General features: G+C 44.7%; 2 protein-coding genes and 1 pseudogene across 14 annotated transcripts; 2 read left to right on the top strand and 1 right to left on the bottom strand.

Annotated features, from left to right (window-relative positions):
- On the top strand, positions 1 to 11,845 carry MTFR1L (mitochondrial fission regulator 1 like). 12 transcript variants are annotated; one of them, XM_037032804.1, is made up of 8 exons: positions 3 to 84; positions 2,970 to 3,030; positions 3,161 to 3,343; positions 3,848 to 3,952; positions 6,936 to 7,045; positions 7,231 to 7,442; positions 8,565 to 8,892; positions 10,861 to 11,845. In XM_037032804.1, exons 3-8 carry the CDS (start codon positions 3,320 to 3,322, stop codon positions 10,964 to 10,966), a joined length of 885 nt encoding a protein of 294 aa, XP_036888699.1. In that variant the 5' UTR covers positions 3 to 84; positions 2,970 to 3,030; positions 3,161 to 3,319; the 3' UTR covers positions 10,967 to 11,845. The 12 variants fall into 12 exon arrangements, 11 of the variants coding, with proteins under 11 accessions (XP_036888703.1, XP_036888699.1, XP_036888705.1 ...); XM_037032810.1 differs by having other exon boundaries at positions 2,970 to 3,083; positions 3,224 to 3,343; XM_037032801.1 differs by lacking the exon at positions 3 to 84 and adding an exon at positions 706 to 957.
- On the bottom strand, positions 11,027 to 26,456 carry AUNIP (aurora kinase A and ninein interacting protein). Of its 2 annotated transcripts, XM_037032815.1 has the most exons (4): positions 26,292 to 26,431; positions 15,235 to 15,373; positions 12,858 to 13,695; positions 11,027 to 11,084 (listed from the first exon to the last, which is right to left on the bottom strand). In XM_037032815.1, exons 1-4 carry the CDS (start codon positions 26,364 to 26,366, stop codon positions 11,027 to 11,029), a joined length of 1,110 nt encoding a protein of 369 aa, XP_036888710.1. In that variant the 5' UTR covers positions 26,367 to 26,431. The 2 variants fall into 2 exon arrangements, with proteins under 2 accessions (XP_036888710.1, XP_036888709.1); XM_037032814.1 differs by lacking the exon at positions 11,027 to 11,084 and having other exon boundaries at positions 11,530 to 13,695; positions 26,292 to 26,456.
- LOC118977756 (60S ribosomal protein L35a-like) lies at positions 20,242 to 20,726 on the top strand (annotated as a pseudogene).
- Positions 26,457 to 27,500: the final 1,044 nt, after the last annotated feature.

Raw genomic sequence — 27,500 nt, 5'->3', positions numbered from 1 at the left:
CGGAAGTGAGGCCGGCTGAGGCTGGGCGGCCCGCCGTGGTAGGAGGGGCCGTGAGGTGAGCGAGTCCCGGAGTCGGAGTCCTAGGTGAGAGACTAGGACCGAGCGCCGCTCCGGAGGAGGGGGCGCGGTCTCGTCCGAAGGGCGGTGCGGGGCCCGCGGCTCCTGTTCCCGCTGTCGTTCTCGTGGGAGTTGCTGTTGTCCGCCTCATTGGGCAGGGGGGAAACTGAGTCCCCAAGGGGTAATTGCTCACTCGAGTCACCCAGCTGCGGTGGCCGAGCTACACCGTATCGGTGTAGGTTTCCCGTATCAGCCGCGGTCCCCAGCGGGCTGGGCCGCCCCTGCCACCTCCTCGCTCCTTCCGGGGCCTGGCCCCGGGCCTGTGGGTCTAGGGACCGCCCGGCCGGCAGCGAGAACTTGGCCGACCTTGCCCCTGACGGGTCAGGCTGTTTCGGGGGAGGGGAGGCGTGTCCCGGGCAAGGTCCCCGCACGGGCTCCTCGGCGCGGCTCTCGGCTCAGCAGAGCTGGGAGGCCTCCGAGGGGACCCGGGGGGGATGAGACCGGGCCCTGCCCGGCCCCCGCGGAGACCGTGTGTAAACGTGACAGCAGCCTCGAGAGGGGCTGTGGGAGCGCAGGGGTGGTAAGAACCAACCGGCATTGGCACGGGCAAGGTTCTTCTAGGCAGTCCACTGTGTGAAGGTGGTGAGGGAGGGTGTGAGGGCTAAGTCGGAGCTCTCTGCTTTACTTCAGTTTTTAGTCGGACCAGTGTTTCCATGCTTACCGTGGGCCAGGCCGGCGCTGTGCTGTGCCTAGGGAAGTCCCTGCCCTGGGGACAGATGGCATCTTACACCGTTAATTACGGAGGAAAGGCGGGGTGCCGTGGCGTGAACAGTAAAGGACCTGACACCTCACCTGTAATGGGAGGTGATGCCTGAGCTGAGCTCGGAAGAGTGATTAAGAGTGAGCTTGGGGAAAGGGGTGCAGGTGTTTTGAGTGTGGACAAGGCCTCAGAGGCGGGTTGAGGGGCCGGGAGAAGGCGGGGGCCGGGGGGCTGAAGGGCAAGCTGAAGGCAGGATGTGAAGTTGCAGGCCTCGTGGGCTGTGCGGGGTTCCCTCTACAGAGGTTGGGCCTGGTGGTGGAGGACCTGCAGGAGTCTGGATCTGTAGGGGCTTTAAACAAAGGAACAATGTGACTAGCATTGCGTTCTAGAAAGATCCCTCTGGCTGTTGTGTGAGACTTGGGCCCAACTGAGTCTTCGGAAGTGAAGTTCGGAGAGGAAGTAACTAAAGTGAGAAGCAGAGGGGAGCACTGTTTCCGGGGACTTGGGTCAGGTGCTGACATTCAGCACAGAGCCTGCCGCAAGCAGGGACTTTACTTTGATCAGAGGCTTGGTCTGCGCCTAGAGGTTGAGCCCATGCGGAGATAGCAGCATCTGGACCAGACTTGAGGTGCTTTCTACTGTCATGACCACTGAGTGATCTTAGACCAGTTCCTTCGTCTTTCCAGTCTCTCCAGCTTCGTTTCCTTGTGTGAGTGATAACTTCCTTCTTTCCAACTTCCTGTCCCCATAAAGTGAATGGCAACTCCTCTCCCAGGGGTGAGAGACTCTACAAGGAAGAGCTTCCAGAAAGCACTGCGTTGGTAGTCCAGGCCACCCTGATCAGAGCCTTCCCCTGGCTCCCTATATTTTGCTGTGTATAATGTGCTCCCTTGGCTTTGTGAGCATTATACATGGATTATACCCATTATTAAACCCATGTATGATGCATTCCTATTTTCCCTCAAAAATTTGGGCAAAAAAAGTGTGCATTATACATGGCAAAATACAGTACCTCTCACCTTGGCCTCATGATTTGATCCCTAGTTAATCTTTACCCCTTATGCTCTGCTCCCCTGAGATGTCTCTCACCATCCTGTCCTGGACATGTACTGTTGTTACTGTTTTTCTTCCTTCTCCCTCCAAACTGCCATAGGACCTTGAGGCCAGGGGGCTAAATTCACCTGACCACCTTCCTGTGCACCTAGTGTACCTTCCTGAAGATAATTATGTATTCTTGGCTAGAATTATATATTCAGGTGCTGTCTCTTCTAGATTGTGCGTTCCTTCAGAGTGTGGCTGTGCTCTCCTCTTTCATGGCCCCTCCAGTGCCCGGCACAAGGTGGGCACGGTTAGTGTTTGATGAACAAGGGAATGAGTGAGCTCACTGATTGCATCTGCTCACCATGCAAGGGCAGTTGTGAAGAATCCAGTCAAGAGTGACCTCACCCATCTGTCAATTTTAACAGTTCATGAAGCCCTTTAAAATTCCCTACTTCACTGATTGATCCTTAAGTTGGCAGCTGTTCTTGTTCTCTTTTTACAGGTGGAGAACCAACATTTGGAAAGGTTAAGTGACTTGCCTGTAGCTACAAAGCCAGTAGATGGCTGAGCCAAGACAAAAGCATTTGGCTCTTTTCCCTATAGCCTAATATACGAGATTGACTGGAGCGGGCTGTCCATTCTTCTGTGGTCTGTTTCACCTCTCCCCCTAGCAGGGGCCCAGCAGTGCTGGGTGGTGCATGCTGGGCTTTTATCTCATCTTCAAGAATGAATGCTGAAGCTCTGGCCAGGTAGCTCAGTTAAGAGTATCATCCTGATTCACCAAGGTTGCAGGTTCTATCCCCAGTCAGGGCACATAAAAGAATCAACCAATGAATGCATAAATAAGTAGAACAACAGATCAGTGTTTCTTATTTATTCTCTAAATAAGAATAAATATTCTTATTTTTCTTCTTATATATTATTCTTATATTTATTCTTATATTCTTATAAATTCTTATATATATAAATATTCTTATATTTATTCTTATATTCTTTATTCTCTCTCTAAAACTCAAGAAATAAAAATTTTAAAAGAGTGAATGTTGGGCTTGGGTGGTACCTACAATTTGCCTTTCCCTTTAACTACCAAAGGGTTCTATTTCATCTTTAGAAGTTTTGCCTCAGGAAACCAAGGGCCCAGGATGGGGTCCAGCATTGTCCAAGCCCATGCAGTAAGTCTGGAACAGAACCTTTAAGGGTCTGGATTTGGAAGAGCCATTGTTGGGTGAGGGCAGCTTCTTGGGCTGTTTTTCTCCCCTGTGAAATGAGAGAGAATCCTTGGTGTTCATCATTACTCTGCAGTGCCCAGTTTTGTGGGACTTGTGCGGAGAACACTGAGTCGCCACTGTGAGGGTTGTTTCACAGGGAACTCGGATGTTCCTTAAGATGGCCTGATATGAAGGAATCACGCTTCCTGATTCCCCAAGCTGCCTCGTCCTTCAAGTGCAAGAGCTGGTTGAAATGTCAGGAATGGAAGCCAATGTGGTAAGGGGCCTCGGAGGGCAGTGGTGTGGTGGGGAAGGCCAAGCATGGGGCTTGCTGAAGCTGAGACCCTTCAGTTTTAACCCTTCCTTTCCTCTGGAGGTCTGGAACTAGAGGGAGGCCACCCTTCCACCCACTCCACCAGGCAGAACCCACTATGATCTTGGGAGCAGTTAAAGAGTCAGTGTGTTTACACCTTTCTGTGCAGAGGGAAGGGTGGGAAGCCCACATGATCCCTACACCCAGCCAATTTCTCAGCCCTTTACTGGACCCTTCCAACACTGACGGTGCCTTGCCAACCACAGGCATCGCTAAGGTGGCTTGCCACAGTGAAGGCTAACAACTGGGAAACCTGCCCTCACTTACGAGACTTGACTTACCCCCACAGGGTGCCCTGTCCCTGGGATGGAGGAATCCAGTCTCCCTGGTAAAGGGCAGTAGGGGAGAGGATGGGGACAATACTTGAACTCACCTCTGAGGTTGTGGCTGTGGTTCTCTCTGCTCTAGACTATCCCAATCTGGCAAAACAAACCGCATGGGGCTGCCCGCAGTGTAGTAAGAAGAATCGGGACCAACCTGCCCCTGAGGCCATGTCCCCGGGCATCCTTTCAGGTGAGTGCATTGGAAGAGCAGTGAGATTAGAGACTCGGAGAGTAAGGAAGGATGGCGCTGCTCCATGCCGCAGACTCTGGCATTGCCAAGGCAGGTTGATTTCCTGGTCATTTTTTTTTTTGCTTCATTTTGTAAGCACTTACAGTGAATGGATCCTAGTCACCGTGTCTCCCTGATTGCACACAAACCTGTCACCCCAACAGTCAGGTTTCCAGTTTGCTCATAAATTCCAATCTTCCATGTTTGATGCCTCTGTGGACTGACTTGGATTTCATTGGGCTCTTGCAGTCCAGTTTCTGAGAGTAGACCAAGGGCCCTTGCCAAACTGCATCTCCAGACTAACCAGGTCTATGCCATGAGGTGTTTGCCTGCAGCCCTGGCGAGTCCCCACGTGGGGAACTGCGTGCTGTGTGTGACTCAGAGCTGATCTGTGCTTTCCTTTACTAGCCCTAAGACTTGGCCACTTAGTCACCTATTTTTAGTTTCCCTGAGGCCCAGCTTCTTCTTCCTGGGCAAATCGGGCCACTCCTTTGCTGAGCTACTAGAGTCTTACCTCTGTCTACAGGCCCTTTAGCACTCACTCTGCAGTAGTGATTCTTCCCAGGCCAGTGTCTCTGAGACCCCTTCTGCAGAGGAAAATGAAGCAGTATTTATTAAACCCAGCTGCCTTCTGCAAAGAAGTAATGGTTAAGCACCAGCTTGGGGCTACATGCTTAATGTATGTGTCTGGGGAGCTGGGACACAGAACACTTCAGCCTCTTGCCTACACAGAGAAGGCAGAAATATATGCCCCAAAAGGTGTGGGGCCAGGTGGCTGCAGAAACGAAGGAGATGAATTTGTACATTAAATGTTGACCTGCGAAATATGTGTAGGAGCTGGATCTGGAGTCAGAAGTGGTGTGAGGGCTGGTATTAGTCAGGAATGGGGTTGGAAATGAGTGTGTGTGTGTGTGTGTGTGTTGGGTAGTAGAGGGGAAGCTGTCCTGAGACCCAGATTACCCAGACTTGCCTAAAGGTCATGAGCAGGTTGTGGCTCTAGCTGCCTCAAGCATCAGAAACAAGGGGAAGCATAGCTAAGAATGGGGAACCTTGGAAGTTGCTCCCACACTTAGTTACAATCTCTCTAGTCCTTTGGCCAGATGCTGCTGGGCAGAGCTACTCAAGGGCACCAAAGCTAATCATACTCCCACAGAGTAGGAGTATGTGTGAATACAGGCATACCTCAGATACTGTAGGCTTGGTTCCTGACCACCACAATAAAGGAAGTATCTCACTAAAGTGAGTTGTCATCTTTTTTACTCATGGAGGATCTTGCTTTCAATTTGTAAAAATGCAACGTCTATGAAGTGCAGTAAAGCATATGCTCAGGTTTATGCTCAGTAAACTACTATATATATGCTCAGTAAACCCATTTAATTGCCAGTAGCAGAGCAGTGCTCTGGCTTCCCTAAATGGCCCACCTTAGCAGTAGTTCTAAGTGGAACTAAGAGACGCAGGTTCCTTATCTCAAAGCGAGAGCCATCAACTCTGATCCACCTTCCAAACAAACAGTTCAGCAGGAACATCTGAATTTAACTCATATATGGGGGGGGGGGGGGGAATTACCGATATCCTTGAATTTGTTGTAAATTACCTTAAATATTATTTAAGGGACTCTTGATTTATTTTTTAATCTACCCATATAAAGTATTAAATTATGGAAAATGAAAAAGGAAAATCAATGACCTATGATCACATAGTCATGACACAGTAACTTTCAACGTTTTGGTGTAGTTCTTTCTGTGTATTTGCTTTTTGCATTCCCACTCAAAATATAACTGAATCCTCCTAATTTTCCCTTTCATTTTTAACATAGTGTCACTTAGCCTCTCTGTACCCTGGATGTTGTTCATTTGGGTTGAGGGGCTATTTTAAAGAATCTTACTCTATTTCTTTTGTATAATTAATCATGTATTTTTATTTGTTTAAATATTCAAATCATCAAGTTGGCTTAAAACTATATTGCTACTAACAGAGTAAATCCCGACCGGCCACAATGGTATTGAAAAGAGCTGCCAGAGGAAACTTCCTGTTGCCATCCCAGGTTATTGATGTCCACGTACCCACCGCCAGTGGCTCGCAGGCACAGTCACCTCCGTTACAAAGTAGCTCTGGCCCATCCCACTAGAGACTGCTTTTTCTCTAAAAGGTCAGATAACATACATTTAGGCTGTGGGTGGTAAGTGTTGCAACTACTCACTTTTGCAGTTAACAGCTCAAAAGTCACAACAACACATAATAAACAAATTGGTGCCATTATTTTTCAAATAAAACTTTATTAAAATAGGCCCCATCCCTCCTCGAGTGCACCCTGTTTTTGCTTGGCGTAAACAACAGCCTCATAACTGGACTGTTCACCCTCCATCTATGCTCCCATCTATCATAGCAGCAGAGTGATCTTTTACTTTTAAAGATATTTATTTACTTATTTCTAGAGCAATGGGAAGGGAAGGAGGCACCCCAGTGTGTGAGAAAAACATCAGTTGCCCCTTGCACACCCCCCAACTGGGGACCTGGCCCACAAACCAGACAGGTGCCCTGACCAGGAATCGAACTGGCAACCTTTCCTTTTGCAGGTTGATGCCCAACCCACTGAGCCACGCCAGTCAGGGCTAGAGTATTCTTTTACAATTAAAATCTTATCCTTACATAAAACCTTCTAGCGGCTTGCTATTGCCTTAGAATCAAAGCTCCTAATTGACTTTCCAACCTTTTGCAACCCCCCTCACCCCCACTCTGTTCCAGCTGTGCTGAACTGTTTGTAATCTCACAAAAATCTCTTGCTTCTGGCCTCTTATTCAAGCTGTTTCCAACCTAGAACTCTCCCTCCCTCCTCTAGGAAGCCTTCCTGACACCTAGTACTAGATTAGGTGGCCCTCCTTTGTATTTTGCCCAGTCGGATTATCTCATGATGTGTTTGTTGATGAATTTTGCTTTCCGACAGACCTTGCCCAACGTCTCCGATCTGTGTCTGAGGGATGTGCCCCCAGTCCCTACTCTGGCTGACGTCGCCTGGATTGCTGCAGATGAAGAGGAGACATATGCCCGGGTCAGGTAACTGAGGGGCTCCTTCCCAGATGAGGTGGCAGGTAGCAGGGGGATTGCTTGTGAGAGGCTGGAGGGCACTAGCAGGGAGATCCGTTGGCTTGAATGGCTGCTAATCTTGTAGTGGGTGAAGGAATTTTAGAAGGGGTGCAGTGGCCAGCTGACTCTAATATACCTGTCTTTCCCTGGTCCAGGAGTGATACACGCCCCCTGAGGCATACCTGGAAGCCCAGCCCTCTGATTGTCATGCAGCGCAATGCCTCGGTGCCCAACCTGCGTGGATCTGAGGAGAGGCTCCTGGCCTTGAGGAAGCCAGCCCTGCCAGCCCTAAGCCGCACCACAGAGCTGCAGGATGAGCTGAGCCACCTGCGCAGCCAGATTGCTAAGATAGTGGCAGCTGATGCAGGTAGGGGCCCCCGAGTCAGTGGCCAGAATATAGCAGGCTGTTCCTCCCCGCTGGATTTTGGACAGAGTAGTGGTAAAGAAAATGGTCCTTGGTTCAGGGGGACTTGGGCCCAGGGCTTTGGGGTTGCTCTTAGACCTGCTTAGCCTGTAGTACTTCTTGGATGGTTTCTGTCAGTTATTTTGAGCTGACAGAAAACAACACCCTTTGCCAAGTGTCTTTAAGACCATGTCTTCCGTCAGCCCTCAGCAGCTTCCCTTTTCAATATAAGAAATAAGCATCCCCATTAAGCACCTGTCTTCCCTTCTCTTGTCCTGTCTACCAGAGACTGGAAATGGATGGGAGTCTGCCTTCACCAGTGGCATGGACTACCACCAGGTGTGATCTCCCAAGAAGTTCAGGGTTTATTTATCCTTTTTTTTTTTTTTTTTTTTTTTTGCTTCTGGTTGAATTCAGCTTCCAAACCTTATCAGTTGGTAGAACACATGACAATTACGGTGTTTTCTTTGATATCTTCATGTATTTAATTCCCTCATATGCCAGTTTAATAGAGGAATTCACATGAATTTTCCATTTGTATTTATTGGCTACTTTTTGTCATCTGCAAGACAAGCTAATGTAGTAGTGAATGAAAAACCAGAGGGATTCTTAGAAACTTAGAGGCAATTCTATTAAAATTTGGGAAACTAGGGCCCTCACCGTTCTGTTTTCTGCTGCAGAAGGAGGGTAGTCAGAAGCATTAGCCTAATTAGAGAAAAGGACAAATTCAGGCCTTGGGCCTGTCACTGTTGTCCCAGCCTAAACAGGGCTGTTTCTCCATAGCTCACTGTGGAATGGAAGCTTTTAGGGGCCAAGGCCTTTATTTGGGGGGCAGGGTTGGGGGAGAGGGGGTGTTCTGCTCCCCTGGAACACTGACGAGCCCAGTGCTTCTGCATCTTCTTGAAGTCGTGGGAGGGGAGGTAGTGGAGGAACCTTCCACTGGCTTACAGATACCGTCCTGGGCTCTTCCAGGATGTCATGGTGTCAGCCCAGGAAATGAGTGTTTGGTAGGCAAAGCTTGTGAGAAGATACTGCTGCTGTATTCTAGCCCCAATGTCCATCCATGACTATTGTTTTCTCTTTCAGCTTCAGCTTCGGCTTCATTAACGCCAGATTTCTTATCTCCAGGAAGTTCAAATGTCTCTTCTCCCTTACCTTGTTTTGGATCTTCATTCCACTCTACAACTTCCTTTGTCATTAGTGACATCACCGAGGAGACTGAGGTAGAGGTCCCCGAGCTTCCATCAGTCCCCCTGCTTTGTTCTGCCAGCCTTGAATGTTGCAAACCAGAACACAAAGCTACCTGCAGCTCGTCTGAAGAGGATGACTGTGTCTCTCTGTCCAAGGCCAGCAGCTTTGCAGATATGATGGGGATCCTGAAGGACTTTCACCGGATGAAGCAGAGCCAAGATCAGTAAGTATTTGATAAGGAGCTCTGGGGAGTTACTATTTAAGTCACTGGTAGCCAGTGATCTAATAGACAGTACTTACATAACAAGTCCTCAGTAGTAGCCACGTGTTACCCCAGTTTGAAGAAAGAGGAACACTCACATTTGGTTGAAGTGACCTAACATAACCAAGTGTTAGACTAGTAGGAATTTTACAAGGTTCATCTAATCCTATTTCTGTCCCCCAGGGGCTTTACCACTTCTCGTACTGCTAGTAAGCATCCCCCCATGCTCCACCCTTCAAAGTAGGGTTGCATGATTAGTATCTCAAATTGGTAGACATGTTTTGTGGAAGGAAACTGCATAAAGTTGGGAGTTCCTGCTTTCAAATACAGTGGTCCGTCATGCAAACTAACCCTGCAACTTCAGAGATTTGAGAACAAGGCTCTTTTTTGAGACTATAACAAGTTCCTAAACCTGTGCCAATCCCTCACACTAAGCCCAACCTGTGAGGGGTCGAGCTCTAGCTGTTTTGTGGGGATGTGAGGGAGTTTGGGAAATAACTACACTGGAGCAATTCATCTAGCAAGGAAGCCCTAGTGCTCTAGCTGGAGGCAGCAACCACCTCGCAGTGTTTCCATGTGTGGTCTGAGCGCCTGCATGGACACACTAGGAGTCTGTCTGCAAGTTCCTGGACTTTGAAACATTGAAGGTTGACATCCAGACTCCAGAGGCCAGAGGCCAGAATGTGCAGCTGTATTTGTTAACGCAGATTAAAAACTCATGGGGGCGAATAGGGAAGCTCTTGTGGGAGGCGAGGGCCCTCTCCTGAGTTGATGAAGGTCCTATTGAAGGGAAGGGCCTGTTGTGCAAGGGCCCATTTGCCTCTGAAAACAAGATAAAGCCAAGTGCTCCCTCATTGCTTCCTGGTAGTGGATCCTTCACAGAAGTCACTTTCACCTTCCTTCTCCAGCTGTAGCCAGGTTGGACTAAGTCATACCCACAGGTCTTTGGTCTCTTGCATTCCCAAATTCAGCTACTGCTTTGGGGCTGCCTTGAGTCTTTCTCTTCTGGTGTTTCATAGATTGACTCTCAAATTTTCTTTTACTTGCCTCTTGCCCTGTATTAGACCCAAGCCCCTCCTCCCACTTGTGTCCTGAGATCTTTTGTCCCTTGTTAATATGTGGAGATGGGTTAATGACTAAGGATGGAAGGTAGCCCTACCAATAAAGGGGCACGAAAATGTGCCAAGACAAGGCAATTAATTACTTGTTTTTGCTTTCAAGGTTTAATAGTCAATCTTGACCCTTATGAATAGCCTAAGGACTAGTAAAACACCTTCATGAGGATGTGTATATATGCATATAAGTCCACTAGGATTTCAAGCAACTATTTTCCAGATGTCTAGGACATTCTTGTATATCAGATAATTTGAACCTACCCCATTCTGGAGTTGGTTCTGTTCCCACAGGTCCCTTATGATGTGAACATTTTACTACAAATTCTAGATCTCATTTAAAAAAATCTCACAGCCCTCTTCTTGGGGAAACACAATAGTAGGTAATGTTCAGAAAACCTTTTCCATGGAACTAATGAAGGTCAGAATGGCCAAGAATTATTAGTTACTTCCCACCAAAAGTAGGAGCAAAAGCTTAGCCACCACCAGCTAATTCTAACTGGTTCAGTGGTCCTTTAGTTTGCCTACACTTTACAGCCGTCTCAGGAAATAGTAAAGCATTCTAGTTAAGAAATGAGATCTACAACTAGCTAGCTTGGTTTTGAACCCCAGATTCACCATTTACTAGCAGCTTTGGGAAAATCGCATAACCACTCTGTGGTTAAGTTCTGTCATTGGTAAGAGGGTTGTAACAGTGCCTGCCTCATATGAATGTTGTGAGAGTAAATGAGATCGTATTCAAAGACAGGAAACACTCCCCAGGACAGAGTAAGTGCTCAATAAATTATTAATAATTAAGTTATTATTGTGTCTCTAGGAACCGGAGTTTATTGAAGGAGGAGGACCCTGCTGTCCTTATCTCTGAGGTTTTAAGAAGGAAGTTTGCTCTGAAGGAAGAAGATATCAGTAGAAAAGGAAACTGATAACACTCAGCTCTGCAAACTCAGTTTTGTGCTCCTGGAGTTCCTCAATAGATGCCTTCTTCACCGCAGATGTTTCTGCCTCTCCATTAGAAGTTTTCTGCAACAGTCTTGCCGAAAGCTAGAACTTGGACTGAAAGAGCTGGATTGTTTCTCATGCTTCAAATCTTAGCAGAAGCTAAGGCCTGTTTTGAGCTGAGACACCTGTTACAGGTAAATGTGTAGGTTGGAGTGTTTCCATCTAAAGGCTGAGCCAGGAGTTTCTGGTTTTTCCTCACCCCTCTATGAAAATAGGTCCTGAATGACTACTTCACTGCATTAGACCCCATAACTGGTCTCACTGGACACTGCACCCAGCTGTCACTTTTAGCAGCTTCCTTGCAGCGAGCCAAGAGAGCTCTAAATGTTTAAGTACGCGTTCACAGGGCAGGAAAAATCTTATGCTGTTCCATCATACACGGGCACCAATGCCCAGCAGTCACCCTCTCCCCTGTCCAACACCTAGATGTAGAGGTCTGGCCTCTGAACCAGCTGACGTTGGCGCTGCTTCTGGGAGGCCTGGGCTGTTTTTTTTTCTTAAATATATTTTGTAATACTGTACAACCAAATCTACCCTCCAAGGCCCTGGGGCCTCATTGGTTCCACTGACTGAACTCTTGCTCTTCCATGGACTTTAGTTTAAGCCCAATAGAAAAGAGAAATGGGGAGGGGAAAGAGAATACCATCTTTCTTGCAGGCCCTTGACTTCTCCTTTGCATTGGGATGAGGTTTGTACCCACACCATGCATGACTCAGACACCTTCAGGTCCCTTTCTCTACGGTATGTATTGTGTGTGTTTGGGTTGAAGCACTACCTGACATTAAAGGAAGGATTTGCAGAGATACTGCATTTGCTGTGTCCATTTCTGAGTTATAATCCCCTGGTGTCCCTTGCAGATATAGATTCCTGTTAATTTTACAGTATGTGTACTTTCATTAACAGGGTCCTGGCTTTGTCCCTCTCTGTAGAGATTTTGTCCTAAGCTCTCAAAGCAGTTCCATCTTACAACTTGCAACCTTCCCCCCTCCAGAGCCTCTTAGGTTCCACACCTGCATCACAGAAAACTGCTACCCGATGGGTAAAATCTTGGGTAGAACACAGGTCAAGTTAGATTCCTTTGAGATGGGACCCACAGCAATAACAGCATATAACATTAAAAAGTTCCTTTTTCAAAAATAAAATTGGTAATGTTTTAATTACCATCAGAGCCAGCTTTGTAAACAGTCACTTATTTGGACTCAGTTTTACAAAGGGAGTTCTCTCCCACTTTATAGTAGAAGGATGTAGTCACATCTAGATTGTTATCTAGCCCAAGCTTTTTAAGGGAGATGTTTAAACATAAAACTTTAAAATGCTGTAAAGTTACCACAAAAATAAAAAATTAAACTGCCATCATTCTACCCTCTACCTATCTCTCTGTCCCCCTGCCCCTGTACACCCAGGTCAGTGACTTACCACTCAAAGTGTCGGGAACAGTGGTCCCAAGCTTAGGTCGAGTAAGTATGATTACAGCCAGAGGTTGAAAGTATACACATCTATCCGTAAGAGGCATCTGAAAGGGCAGAAAGGTGGCTCGCTACAGGCTCTGTGGTGGAGGGATGAGGACCTGCCCTGCCTCCCTGGTGGTCACCATAGCTTCGTGCAGAGAATTACCGACCAGCCCTAATTTAGGGAAAGGCATGATGCCAACCATATTGTCTCAGGTATCACCTCCTATTTTATTTACACAAAGAAAATGCTCAATAACAGCTTCAACACACACTTCCCCCTTACCCAAACATAAACATACTCCCAGTCAACCCCTCCTGAAGATATTTTTAAAAGCAAACACTGAAAGACATTTAGACCTGGTGCCTGATAACTTGATTGCCCTCAGAGTCCTGGGTAAAGAGCGAATCAGGCAGCATGTGTAGCTCGGTGGGCCTGGCCTGACACTGAGCCCCAGAGCTGAGGGAAAAGGGCCCTAGGCCCTGGTTCTGGCTGTTGGTTATCTCTCGGAAAGGAGCTCTAGAGCCGTGGGCAATGACCCGCTGGCCCTGGGAATCCTCAGTGAAAAGCTGACTCCAGGAGTCCCTGTCATTCTTTTCACTATTGCAGGAAAACACAGGAACAGGACAAGAACTTTGTTTCACTGCTTCTGTGTTTTCTCCACTCCAGGAGTCTCTGTGTGTTTGAAAGGGGATGCGGGCCTGCCTATTTTCTTGGGCAGACACCTTTCCCAATTCAGACTTGTCCCAGGGCTGATGGCCCTTGCCCCAAGGGGGTTTACTGCATCTCTGCGTACCCCGACAGTTCTTTTTCTTATATCCACAAAGCCAGTCCCTTTTCCAGGAAGAATCCTTCTGTCCCTCCTTTTGGTCCAGCAAGCAAGAACTTTCCAAGTCCTGGGTGAAGGAACAAGCCAGTGGGTCTTGCCTCTCTCCAGCACAGACTAAGGTATCAGGCTGGAACAAAGACTCAGTCAAGATTGGGGTTCCCATTCTGTGTTGACCAGAAGCCTGGAGGGACTGAGGAGAAAGTCCACCTTCCTGGATGTCTGCAGGGGTTGAAGTGGCAAAAGGGGGTGCCATGCAGTCACCCCCCAGGCCCTGGATCGGATGGTACAGGTGGGTTGCGTCTTTCTGAGACTCTCTGCTGGTCTGACTTTCTACATGAGATGAAACATTCCTCTCATCACCACCATTTGTCTTTCCTACAAAACAGACATGAACAAATATTATGTTGCAGGAAAACTGTTCCCTGAGCGAATTTAGCTGGCTCTTTCTGAAATCATCATCAGCCTCTAGCACTACCTAGTGCAGGGGTCTTAAGCTTACTTTTGTAGCTGACCTTCCTGCTTTCAATCTCTCTGTTCTCTCCTGAATGCTGTTTCGAAAACACAGATCTTACCTATTCCCCTACTCCAATATAGGGATGGTTCCCACGACCTACCTAATAAAGTCAAACGTTACATATCAGACCACAGCTTACTTTTCCAACTGAGTTTTCATATGTGAGGTTTGTGTAACAGAGGGCACATCAGTTTTGCTTTTGTCTCTTCCATTTAATTTACAGTCTGCTAGTGATCCTCGTCAAATATTACTCCAGGATATTATCCTTTGAGAAACATGCTCAATACACTGTTTTTGTAAGTCCTCAAGGATGTTAACCATTCAACTCTAAGAAACCTTCTGGTGACAGTGTGAAGAACACAGGTTCCCCACTCCCCAAACAGTTCATGGTTGAGAGTACAGACAGACGGCAAATCAAGCAGCAGGAAAGACAATAATAGGTATTATTGTCTTTACAATAATACAACCGCTAGTGTCTGGCCTACCAGTTTTACCACGTGTGGAATGGACCCTGTTCTGCCTTAAGGACTGATGGCTGTGGAATTCGTCACCCCCACACCAAATTATACAAAGACCTAATTATAAACAAAGCTGAATTACCTATTTCCTCTCCTCTAAGAATTATACTGCAGAAACCATGTTTTGTGAGAGTTCTCAGTTTTGCCTAAGAATTCTATATAGACGTAGAATAGACCAGAATTTGAAATTTGTAAAATGTTTTTGTAAAGTCTGTCCTTGTTAAAGCAAAAGGGTTTTCTGTTTGGGTAGGGAGAGTGCATTTTGGATGCAAAGAAATCCTGGGACTCACACAAGAGTTAGAGCTCTCCTTCCAATGCCCTCCTACTAGCAGGAACCTTGCTCTGTGAGCCCCAGCCTGTCTCAGTCAGCTGGTCCCCTGAAGTGGGACAGGAAAGCAAAGAACTGTCAAAGGATGATGAGACCCAAGCCAGCTTTAATGACAACCTTTCTAAGAAAAAAGGCATCGATGAACCTTAATTCGAGAAGCTTTATACAAAAATATCAATTAATCTTACATCGACTCCTCACTGTGATCAATCCAAGACACATATCTAACTAAAGGTGAGCTCCCCTGATACCCTCAACTCCCAAGTATACCTTTCCTCGCTGTTCTGACAGAAGTACAAATATTTAATACTAGACTGAGCAAAAACAGAACCAGAAAAGTATGTTTGTAAAAGCATGTATATATTGCTTTTCAATGTGATGATTTTCACAGACAAATCTTATATTGAGTTTCATGATGATTTCTTATGTTTTATAACTTCTAATAGGTAAGCTATTTTAACACAATGCTTTGGTGTCAGTGCTTATAAACATTCTACCATGAAAGAAACACACTCCTTTTTACTTTCTGGGTGCTCCCAGATCAGTCACCATACCTGGCTGCAGGGTGAAGAAGGAAGCAATACTGGTCTGCCGAACGCCTGCAGGTGGAGTTCTTTGAGTAAAAGAGATCTTAGCCTTTCTCTCTCCAGGAAAGAGTGTTAGCATTTTGGTGCTTGACTTAATTAAACATGTCTGAAAATGGAGAGAAAAAGAATAGAACTTATTAGTATCAAAACAGCAGCCAGACAGGAGAAATTCAGTCAATATCAGTGACCGCCCCCGCAACGGACCCTGTGGGATCCACTCAGATCCTACTTCCTAGGTGCTTTTTGCTGTGTATCATCTTCCAGCATTTCCTGCCATATGGGTGACATGTTTTTCTCAGGGATCACACATTCCAACTACAGCCCTATCTTTCTTCTTCCTCATGGAAACTGGTCAGGCTGACTAAATAAACAGGATTTGTTGAAGGGATTCCAAGGAGGGATTTACAGTTAAAGACAATGATTCTCCATCAGTAGCAGTTGATGCATTTCAATAGTTACAGCATCGGCCTTACCATCCTTCCATTTCAGGCCCCTGTATATTGTACTTTACAGTATGAATTGGAAGAAGGTCCAGAGAGGTTTTGGAAACATCAGCTTTTATAACCCTTATTTAGTGAGATTTCTTTTTGTTTCTATTTGCTTGTTATGAAATGCCTGAGAAGTAGGGAGAATAGGGTTGTATTCAATTCAATCTGTCTGTAAAAGTCAAAGAAAAAACGAGTTTGCCAATATTCATGCTAGTTAGAAACGTGTGAAACCTGGACCGAAATTACTAATCCTAGCCCAAAGCTAACTCCATTTCATTTTTCCATTTGGAAACCAAAAATTTAAGTAGTTAAAAGAAGAAAGAAATCCTGGACTTAAAATTCATACTTTGACTTTTAATACTGGTAATAGAACTCTCCCTTCTAACATACAAATCTAGAAAACTGGATAAATTACATGAAACGACTGATTACAGACAGTGGATTAACAGTGTAGGACGGTGATTCCTGGAAAGAATTTCTGTGAAGGAAAACAAAGGGGTCCTGTGATCACTAGCTTTCTGACTGGAAGTACTTCCCAGACTGCAATGTAGAGTACCAGGCAGAGCGCCCCAGTCTTAATGAAGGGAGTAAATTGAGATTGGAATTTGAGGAAGTTGAGGCGGATGGGATTTGCAGCACAGAGAAATATATCCAGAAATCTACATAGAGATCCCTTCAGTCTATTATGAATACTAACCTACACATGTTAGGTGATACCCCATGGGGCCAGACAAATGCCAGGATGTACCCTGGCTGGTGGGGCTCAGTGGATTGAGTGCTGGCCTGTGAACCAAAGGGTTGCTAGTTCCATTCCTGGCCAAGGCACAAGCCTGGGTTATGGGCCAGGTCCCCAGTTGGGGGCATGCAAGGCAACCGCACATTGATGTTTCTCTCCCTCTGTCTTCCTCCCTTCCCCCCTCTCTAAAAATAAATAAAATCTTTAAAAGAAAGAAATGCCAGGATTGTAAAGTGAATAATCCCACCAAATCACACAGGGCTGGCTTGCAGCCAGAGTAGAGGGACCTCCCTGAATCCCAGGGACATTCAGTAGAGTTCTCAGAAGGATCACCCCTTAGCCTTAAAGCTAACCTAGCCCTAGAGCAAAAGCTATTCCAACCTTGTCTTAACAAAAAACTTAAAAGCATTTAAAGTAGCAATCTGATTAGCAAGTAACTACCTACCTAAACAAATTCCAGTATTCTTTAAAGACAAAATCCAAATACCTAAAAACATAGCACTGAAGATGCTAGCATACAATAAAATTTACTAGGTATGGAAGAAGAAGGAGAAGATCCACAATTCACGGGTAATGGGAATCAATTAAAAGAAGCAGACTCAGAAATATCAGGGATGACAGAATCAGCAGACCTTAAAATAAATATTATAAATACACTCAAAGATTTAAAGGAAGATATGAAAATAAGAGAAATAGAAGATATGACAAATTCACAAGATGGGCTTAATAACAAATTAGAGACTACGTAAGAAAGTAACAGTCCATCTGAAGATGATATAAACTACTCAAAATGAAGCAAAAAGAAAAACCAAAAAGAATAAAAGTTTTAATGATCTGTAGGCTATCAAGCATTCCCAGAATTCCAAAATCAAGGTAGATGAGAACAAAATGTATTTGAAGAAATTATGGCAAAATTTTTCCAAATCTGATGAAAACTACAAACTCCAAAAGACTCTCTTTGTCAAAGATGGCCAATACAGGATCTTCCATTTCTCATGCTCTTATGTGAGCTTGCCACTCCCCTCAAGTGGTGAGATCCATATTCCCTCACCTTGAACTTGGGAAGAACTTTGTCACTGCCTGACAAAGTATGATACAATAGAACTAACACTACATGATTTCCCAGACTAAGTCATAAAAATGCTATGCACTTCTGCCTTGCTTAGGATGCCCACTATTGGAACCTGGCTATCATGCTACAAAAAAAGCCCAAGCAGATACTAAATTTTATGGGATTGTCATTCTAGATAGGTGAAATAATGCGAGTTAATATTCCAACAAGTATTTGAGCACCTATATGCTAACTGGGAATACAGTGATAAATAAAATAGACTGTTTCTGCCCTGGTAAAGCTTATAGCTTAAGGGGGGGGGGGGGAAACTAATGGTTACTTAAATTACTACAAGTATGCTAAATCCCATAAAGACGACTTAAAGAAAACTACAGATTATCAAATGATAAGCAGTAAGATTTCAGTTAGCAAAACAGCCAGGAATCAGGCTTGGATTACCCAGTTGACCAAACTGCAGGAATAGAAGGGATGTTGCTTTGTTCAGAGTGATGTCATGAGTGGTACTGCCCCAGCTGTAGCTCTCTTAGAAGACCCATGGCCTCAGGGATCTACATTGACTTCAGTGGAATGTTAAGACTGAGAACAGATCATGAAGAACTGAGAAGAGCCCAGGCACAAAGTCCTTCAGCAGACTACCCCTACCTCAAAGAAAAGGCAGCCCCAGTGAACACAGAACGCAGCATAAAAAAGCCTAACAGGCATAGGACTCCTATAGGACCAAATCCCTTAGTGAGCCACAGCCTAGGTATTAACTCTTCTTACCCTATAAGAATGCCCTAACCAACCTAATCTTAAGAAACATATTCCCTCCAAACCGGAGAATCTCTAGTTCTTTGGTATACAGTTGTCCCTCACTATATCATGGTTCACTTATTGCGACTTCACTGTATCACAGGTTTTTAAAAAAATATATACCTAATTCTGTATCGAGGAGTTTTTGCTATATTGTGGGATTTGCAGTACATAGGTATTTATATACTATTATTTTAATTATTTTTGCCTAAAAATTTTAAAACAATATAAAAATATATGTTAATTCAAACATATTGAAAGAATATTAAATTGAAATAAAGCACAGTATGTATTTCATCAGCGGATGAATACCATACTGTACACAATGGAAATGCAGTACGCCACTACTGCTTGCGCAAGTTTGCCAACATGAGATTGTACACGGCACCGTATTGGCTGACGGAATGGAAGGCGACCAGCACTGTGTTCTGTATGTATCCTGGGTGCTGATTGGCTCAGTGACCACAGCGTTGGTCTGTCTGCTCTTCCGCACTGTGCCCATACCTTCAGCATCTCTCCTTGTCCACTTCACAGCAATGTCTGATGACGGCATAATGTTGCTCTGAGGTGTTGTGTTTTTGTGAAATTTTTGTAAAAGTTTGAATTTATTTCAAGCCCTATGATGCCACCCAAAGGTTCTGTGCCTTCTAAGGCTTCTGGTAATGAACCCAAGCACCAGAGGAATACGCTTACCATCAAAGAAAAGGTGGAACCCCTCGACATGTTAAAGGAAGGCAAAAGCTATACGGCTGTAGGCCGCCATTACAGGATCAACAAATCTACTATTTGCTACATAAAGAAAGACAATGATAATATTAGGTCTACGGCAACAATGACTTTTAATACTGCAAAGAGGGTGGTCACGTCCTGCAAGAAGGCTCTTGTGAGGATGGAGTCTGCATTGGCCCTGTGGATAAATGACTGCAGGAAGAAGAGTATCTTGCTGGCTACCAATACCATTTGGATGAAGGCCAAGAAGCGTTATGATAGTTTTGCAGAAAGCACAGATGTTCACAACAGTGATGAGGATAAAGTCGAGGACAACACAGAAGCAGGACCCTTGAGTGCTACTTCCACCAAACCAACCCCATTCAGTGACAGCAAGGGCTGGTTTGACAAACTTCAGAGATGCTTTGGACTCAAGAGCATTTCTCTGCATGGAGAAGCTGCATGAAGCTGTGAATAAAACCCAGCTCCAGCAACTCCCCATAACTGTTCATCACTCAGACGAAGAGATTAGTTATGCCTATGCCTTTAGTGGAAATAGAAGTTACGCCCCAGGGCAAAGATACTGCACCACCTGCTGAAGCACCTGATGGAGTGGTGCCTTCAGAAGAGCTGTAATGCTGTTCTTGGCTGTGCAGTACATTCATCTCATCATCACCTTCATCCCCATCAATACTGCACAGCTACATAATTCATGATCTTCATCATTCAAGTTGTTGTATACTTCACTGGTGAGTACCCATATAGAATTTTATATGTTGTTAAAATTACGTAGCATAGATTTAAGAGTGTAGAAAGTGTTTAAGAGCACATGAAGTGTTTATAAGAGTATGGGAAAGGTTAATAGGAGAGTAGGAAAGGTTTACAAGGCCTTAAAAAATATATAAATAATAACACAAATATAACGCCGCTACTTTGCGGATTTTCACCTATCTCTTCGTTCAGGACCCATACTCATCTCTTCCCACTTCTAGAGTCACTGATAGCACCATCACCAAGTCCCCCTTCCTCCTTAGTCTCTTATAGCACTAATTTGATGACATTTTGGACAAAAGCCTTTTCCAACCAGTCACTAACATGCCTCATCAAGTCATGCTGAAAAGATGATGCTACCTAGTAAGGATATCCCCTTTTTTGCCATCTTGAAGCCTGCAGTGCCTGCCAGGAACAGGATTTCTACAACAGTAAATATGTCTGAAAGGCTGTGGTCCAAGGCCATTTTTGCTGGCTATAAATGGGGTCTCCGGAACCAGAGGGAGTGCACAGCTCTGTTTTAAATTGAAGGCATTTATGCTCGAGATGAAACTGAATTCGATCTAGGAAAGAGATGTGCGTATGTATACAAATTAAAGAACAACACAGTGACTCCTGGTGGTAAACCAAACAAAACCAGAGTAATCCAGGGAAAGGGAACTCATGCTCATGGAAACAGTGGCTGGTCCGTGCTACATTCCGAAGCAACCTTCCTGCTAAGGCCATTGCACACAAAACCCATGTAATGCTGTACCCCTTGAGGATTTAAACTTACTGATAAATAAATAGCAACCCTGACTGTGGGGCTCAGTTGGGGGCCCTCTGGCAAAGCAAAGGATTCCATGTTGGGGGACATGGTTGAGTTGCAGGTTCAGTCCCTGGTCAAGACGCAAAGGGGCGCCAACTAATGAGTGTTTCTCTCGCACGACTATAGTTCTCATCTTTTTTTTTCTCCCTCCCTCCCCTCCCAAAGAAGTAAATAAAATCTATTTTAAAGAGTAAAAAAAGGATATCCTAAGAAAAACTATTTAAGGAGTCTGACCAAGAAAAGCTGTCAGGATCCTATTCATCTCCAACAACATAAATAAGCTCTGTTGAATCAGTAACAAAGTTTTAATTCAAACCTTACTTCAAACTCTCCAAACCTGCAAAACAAGTAACACATTAGCCTAGTTCAGGATTTCATAAATCCTTGCCTAGTCCATTACCATACTCTCTTAACTGGGCAGGCTCCCATTCACTACCTATTTCAATCAGATCCACATATACATCAATCTTCTCTTTCTAAGATTTTACTTATTTATTTTTTTTAGAGAGAGGGAGAGTGAGAAAGAAAAGAGGGAAAGAAACATCAATGTGCCCTGGCTGGTGTAGCTCAGTGAATTGAGTCTGGGCTACGAACCAAAGGGTCACAGTTCTATTCCCAATCAGAGCACGCATAAATAAACAAACAAACAAATAAAATGAAATATTAAAAAAAAAGAAAGAAACATCAATGTGTGAGAGATACATGGATTGGTTGCTTCTCACACACCCCCAAGTGAGGATCTGACCTGCAATTTAGGCATATGCCCTGAGTGGGAATCAAACCTGACCTTTAGGTTTACAGACTGGCACTCAATCCACCGAGCCATTTATCTAATCACTTTTCTTTTCTTTTCTTTCTTTTTTTTTTTAGAGAAAGGGGTAAGGAAGGAAAAAGTGGGAGAGAAATATCAATGTATGGTTGTGCCTTGTGCGTCCCCTGCTGGGAACTGGCCTGCAACCCTGGCACATGCCCTGACTTGGAATCGAACCGCGATCGTGTGGTTCGCAGTCCTGCGCTCAATCCACTGAGCTACACCAGCCAGAGCTATCTAATCACTTTTCTATATGTAATAGTCCAAGCAGGTTTTTAAAAAATATTTTTATTTATTTATTCATTTATTCATTCATCTGTTCATTTATTTATAGAGAGAGGGGAAGGGAGGGAGAAAGAGAGAGAGAGAAACATCAATGTGTGGTTGCCTCTCACGCCCCCAACTAGGGACCTGGCCTACAACCTAGGCATGTGCCCAGATTGGGAATCGAACCAGCAACCCTTTGGTTCACAGGCCAGCACTCAAATCACTTAGCCACACAAGCCAGAGCCAGATCTATCTTCTTAAAGAACAACTGTGATCATACCATCACATTGTTCTATCAATAGTTTCTCTGCTACCTATGGCATAAAGGGTGGACTCTTAGCTGCACACATTCACAGTCCACGTTACCTTTTTCCCCATTACCAGAAACCCTTCATGTACCCTATAACATCATACTCTGCTAGATGCCAGTCCCTCTTATGGCCTCCACCTTCCTCACTTTTGTGCTTCACATAGAAGGGCCCTTTCACACTCAGTTCTATAGTACTACATATTCTTCAGCTTACCCCCAAGCATTCCTGATTCCCACAGCCAAATGTAACCTCTTCCTCTTCTGAACTTGACATTTATCATTTGGTGTTTCAATATATCCTACAAAACCCTAGGATTGACATTTCATTCACTTCTATCCTCCACACAAGTTGCTTAACATAGTAAGTACTCAATTCAATAAATATTTTACAAAGAAGGTGAATATATAGAAAGGATACGTTTCTGTCTGTTTTGTATGTACCTACTCATTATACTTTCAACATCAACACAGCTGTCTTTTCTAAGGCTTTTCTACTAATACTGTGATCAAGCTAAGATGAGCTCCTGTCACTGCACAACTGATGTCACAGATAAGGCCCGAAAAACAGCCAGAATGAGAGGGTCACCCACTGAAACTGTGACGGTTTTCCTCCCACAGTAATCTAAAGAGTTAACAAAGTAATCTATGAACTAATATTTGAAAGAAAATACAGCCCTAGCTGGTGTGGCTCAGTGGATTGAGTGCCGGCCTTCAAACCAAAGATTCGCCACTTTGATTCCCAGTCAGGACACATGCCTGGGTTGCGGGGCAGGTCCCCAGTAGGAGGGGTGCATGAAAGGCAACCACACACTGATGTTTCTCTTTCTCCCTCCCTTTCCTTCTCTCTAAAAATAAATAAATCTAAAAAAAAGTTTTAAAAAATTTAAAATCTTTTGTGCCTCAATGGACACTATCAAGAAAGTAAAAAGAAGGCCCTGGCTGGCGTAGCTCAGTGGAATGAGCACGGGCCTGTGAACCACATGATCGCGGTTCAATTCCCAGTCAGGGCACATGCCTGGGTTGCAGGCCATTTCCCAGCAGGGAACTCACAAGAGGCAACCATACATTGATACTTCTCTCCTTCTCTCCTTCCCTTCCCCTCTAAAGATAAATAAAATCTTTTTTAAAAAAAAGAAAGTAAAAAGACAACATACAGAATGGGAGGAAATATTTGTAAATCATATTATCTGATAAGGGATCCATACACAATATATAAAGAACTCCGACAACTCAACAAAAACAACCAATCAACTAAAAAATTGGGAAAGGACTCCCCCAAACTTGATATTATGTATTTTTTAACAAAATATTTTATTTATTTTTAGAGAGAGGGGAAGGGAAGGAGAAAGAAAGAGAACATCAATATGTGGTCACCTCTTGCACACCCCCAACTGGGGACCTGCCTGCAACCCAGGCATGTGTCCTGACTGGGAATCGAACCAGCAACCCACTGGTTCACAGGCCCACACTCAATCCACTGAGCCACTCCAGCCAAGGCATCATAAGTATTTTTAATAGCAAAAGATTAGAGATAACTTTTTGTCAATAAAGAACTGGTAAATATAAATAAATATATATACAAACTTGCTATGGACTGAAATGTTTCCTCCCAAAATTCGTATGTCAAAGCCCCAACCCCACAGGCACAATCTGGCCTCATTTGCCCTCTTTACACCTTTTAAATCTCATCTACTCTCCTCTGCCTCACTCTGCTCCCGCCATACTGGCCTTCTTGGTGGCCTTCAAGCCAAGTACACACAAATCAGTCTACAGACATTCCTCAGAGATACTGAGGGTTTGGTTTGACAAGGAGAATATCCTGAGAAATCCTAACTTAAATTATAGCAGGCCAGAGAGTGGAAGGAAGAGATAAGAAGGAATTAATCAGTTAACAACTGCAGAGCAAAAACCAACAAGGCTGCTTACATTCCTGAGTGTGTGTTGGAAATTTGAATTAACTTCCAGGTGGCTATTTCTGCCATTATCCAAATAAGAGACCAGCCAGGGGGAGCCATCACATCCTGCACATGCATGAACTTTTGCCGGACGATTGCCCGCCGATCCAAAGGAGCAAACACATCTTCCTCACAGACTCTGTGCCTATCCCAGAACCAGCCCGACTCCCTCCTAGCACTCCCTTCATCTGTACAGTCAATTTAAATTCTTTCCAAAAAACTTACATCTTCCTCCCTACTACTTGATGCATAAAAACTCTTGCCAACTCTGGGAGGACAGACATGTATGTTACCTGTTCCACCTGGCACTGCTGTTGGTGGGACTTCATGCCCCAGGACATGGTCATTTTTTCTTGCTAGAAATGACCCAATAAACCTTTTCTTTTAAAAAGATTTTTTCAGCTGTGGAAGTTCAAGTTTTTGTTTAAATGGCTTCCAAACCACCTCAATAAAGTATCACAATTAAGCAAATTGTAATCTTTTTGCTAGCAGAGGATCTTGCCTTCAATTTGTAAAAACTGCAACATCTGTGAAGTACAGTAAAGCAAAATACAGTAAAACTGAGGTATGCCTGTATCTTCTCTCTCCCCCTCCCCCCATCTCTCTCTTCCCACAGCACGCACCAAGGGAAGCCCTGTGCTGTGAGCACAGTGAGAATGTGGCCATCTGCAGAACAGGAGAAAGTTCTTACGCGAGCAGACTAAGACTATACTGTCATATTAAGGGATACTATTCATGTAATGGGATACCATATAGTGTTTAAAAGTAATGACTCTTTACGAATGCATATAAAATGATCCATAATATGGAGTAAGTGAAAAAGCAAACTGTATAACAATGAATAATATGCTTCTATTTAGAAGAAAGAAGATGTCCATTTGCTTCTAGGTGCACAGAATATCTCTGGAAGGATATGCAAGGAAGTCCTGGCCTCTGACAAGGGGCAGGATGGTTAGGAGTATTAGGGAGATCCTTTACTGCATATCCTATACATTTTAAATTATGTACTACATGAAATGTATTACCCATCACAAAAACATTAAGTTAAAAAAATTAAAGGAGCAGGTGGTTCATTTGTTATTTCTCCAAAATGACTTTAGTTGTAAGATGCTTTTTAAACAAGAACTCAGTTAAGCAAGTTGCAGCCACCCACAAAAAAGACCATCATTCATGGTTTTCTGTAGATTAACCACCTAGTCTTGAGATTATTGCCCAAACTATCCAAATTCAGCAACCTGCCTAATCTCAAATCCCTTCCCACCTGCTCAGTTAAATCTTCCTCGTTAATCCCACATCACAATAAACTCACCTCCAAAATCACAAACCACTCATCTGGGCCTACATTGTCTCCTAGAGCGTAACTGCACTGACCTTTGCAGCAGTGAGAACTGGGCTTGAACCCCTGCTTGCTTGTGTAAATGTCTCAATCACAGCCTCAGTTTTTCATCTGTAAGCAGAGACAATGGCAGTATCTACTTCACTGGTTTCTTGTGAGTACCTACCATTAGTAAAGCATGTACTACCCCAGCAAAGCGCATCTCTTGTCTTCCCCCTAAGACTTAGAGCCTTTGGTGTTTTGAGCTGCAGTTTTCATGGACCAAATGGCTACTATCATCCTGTCTACCACACAGAGTTGCACCAAAAAAGAGAACATATCTAAAACACTTAAGACAATGCAGAGTATAAAGTGCTCAATAAACATTAAAGACTATCTCATGGTAGTTCCTTTGTAATGACTAACACAGAGCCTTGTATATGTGACAAACTTGTGTGTGATTTCCATCCCTTCCTATTCGGACGCTCCTGGTTTAGTTACTCAGCCTGTTTCCTCGTTCCCATACATGTGATGATACATACAATGCCCACTGAGTGCTTAATAGTGTATCTGGCACCCAGTGGATGCTCAATAAATATTACGCCAGTTCCCCTTCCCGTCTCTTTTATTTCTCCCCTGAATTTCCTGGTCCCCGCAGGATGAGAATTCCCCAGGGCTCCCGCCGAGAAGCCCTTGCGGGGACTCCGCGTTCCTCAGGAGTCCGTCTGCTCGATCAGACTCCTCCGAGCGAATTTTCTTTCCACCCGCCCCGACACACACATCGAAACCTGCTGTCCCAGATCTCCATTTCCTCTGGTCTCCCTTCCGGCCCCATTTCCTCTCCGCCCTCCCCAAACTCCATTTTTCATTCTTCTTCAGGCTCCACTCCCTCTGGTCTTCGAATTCCCACAGCGGTCCCTTTCTCAGTCTCCGACTTCACTTCCAGCACTTCACGGTCCCCCAAACACCCTTTCGCGCCCCAGCGTCCCACCTGCACTTTCCGCCTCTTCAGCGCCGCCGCGTCCAGCCATACGCCGCAGGCCTCCTCGGGGTCTCTGCGCCTCATGCCCGCTGAAGAGGCCAAGCCAACCGGACACCGGGTAGAACCTCCAGCCGCCTCCGGGAACCGCCACAACAGACTGCCGAAGTTCGGATCTCGCGCCAACCTTGGGGGCGGGGCTGCGTCGCGGCCGCGCAGGGCGCTGGTACCGCCCCTAGCGTCAGCTCCGGCCGAGCTCAAGCTCCACCCCTTTCCCTAAGCCCTGCCCGGCAGACCTGGGCCCTACAAACTTATCCTCTCGTGGTGGACCTCCTTTCTCTTTACGGTGGTCTTACTATTTATGCTCTTTTCATTCAAGGGAAATATTCTGTGTGAACGCGTTGGCGACTCTGCATAAGGGACGTGCATTTTCTTTATGCTCAGTTAGTTGTACTTTCTTGTTTTAAATATAATAACCACCCCGGAGCTCAGGGTTTTTCCTTGTCTTAAAAAGGAAGGGTGGAGCCTCGGTTCAGTTTGAACAACCTCAAAGCTGGGGTCCACAACACCACCCTAAATGGTTAACATACCCTCGAGTTTATGAATTACTTTTGTAATTCAAAGAAACTAAACCCAAACTTAACTATGAAACAACATGGGAGAGGACTTAGAAAATGTTCGAGGGAACACTAAAGACTTGAAGTCAAGAAAGAACTAGCTGCCAATTCTGCCTTCATGGCTTACTGTGTGACCTTGGATCTGAAAGATATATATGTATTTCTTAGTCATTTGGGCGTTTTTCTTATCTGCACTTCCTAATTTTCCTTCACTGTACATAATATTGCTCTGAAAAAAAGGAATATTATAAAAGTTAACATAGCAATACTATAAAAGTTAACATAAAATCCTCCTTGTTTGAAGGAATAACCAAAAAATGAAATCTCTGTCAAATTATAAAATGAAATTATATGTATTTTTAAAACATTCTTTTAACATCTAAATTTTATTTAGTAATAAAACTGCACCCCACTTCCCTGCCAAAAAAAGTTCACACATGTAATGTATAGGGCCCCAATGTCACCTCAGGCAAAGACAAAATAGTCACTCCCCCTCCCTCCAGTGCTCACCCCCAGGGGACCCAGCCCCCCCCCCCAAAAAAAACCCACACCATAAGCAGACCTATGGATCTCCCTTGAAGAGGAGACAAAGAACAAAGTGGCA

The sequence above is a fragment of the Sturnira hondurensis genome, unplaced genomic scaffold (assembly GCF_014824575.4).
Source record: "Sturnira hondurensis isolate 20B ecotype Veracruz unplaced genomic scaffold, ASM1482457v3 Scaffold0021555, whole genome shotgun sequence".
In the NCBI taxonomy this organism is placed as follows: domain Eukaryota; kingdom Metazoa; phylum Chordata; class Mammalia; order Chiroptera; family Phyllostomidae; genus Sturnira; species Sturnira hondurensis.
The sequence above is the reverse complement of the archived record's forward strand: the minus strand, read 5'-3'. Positions and strand labels throughout refer to the sequence as shown.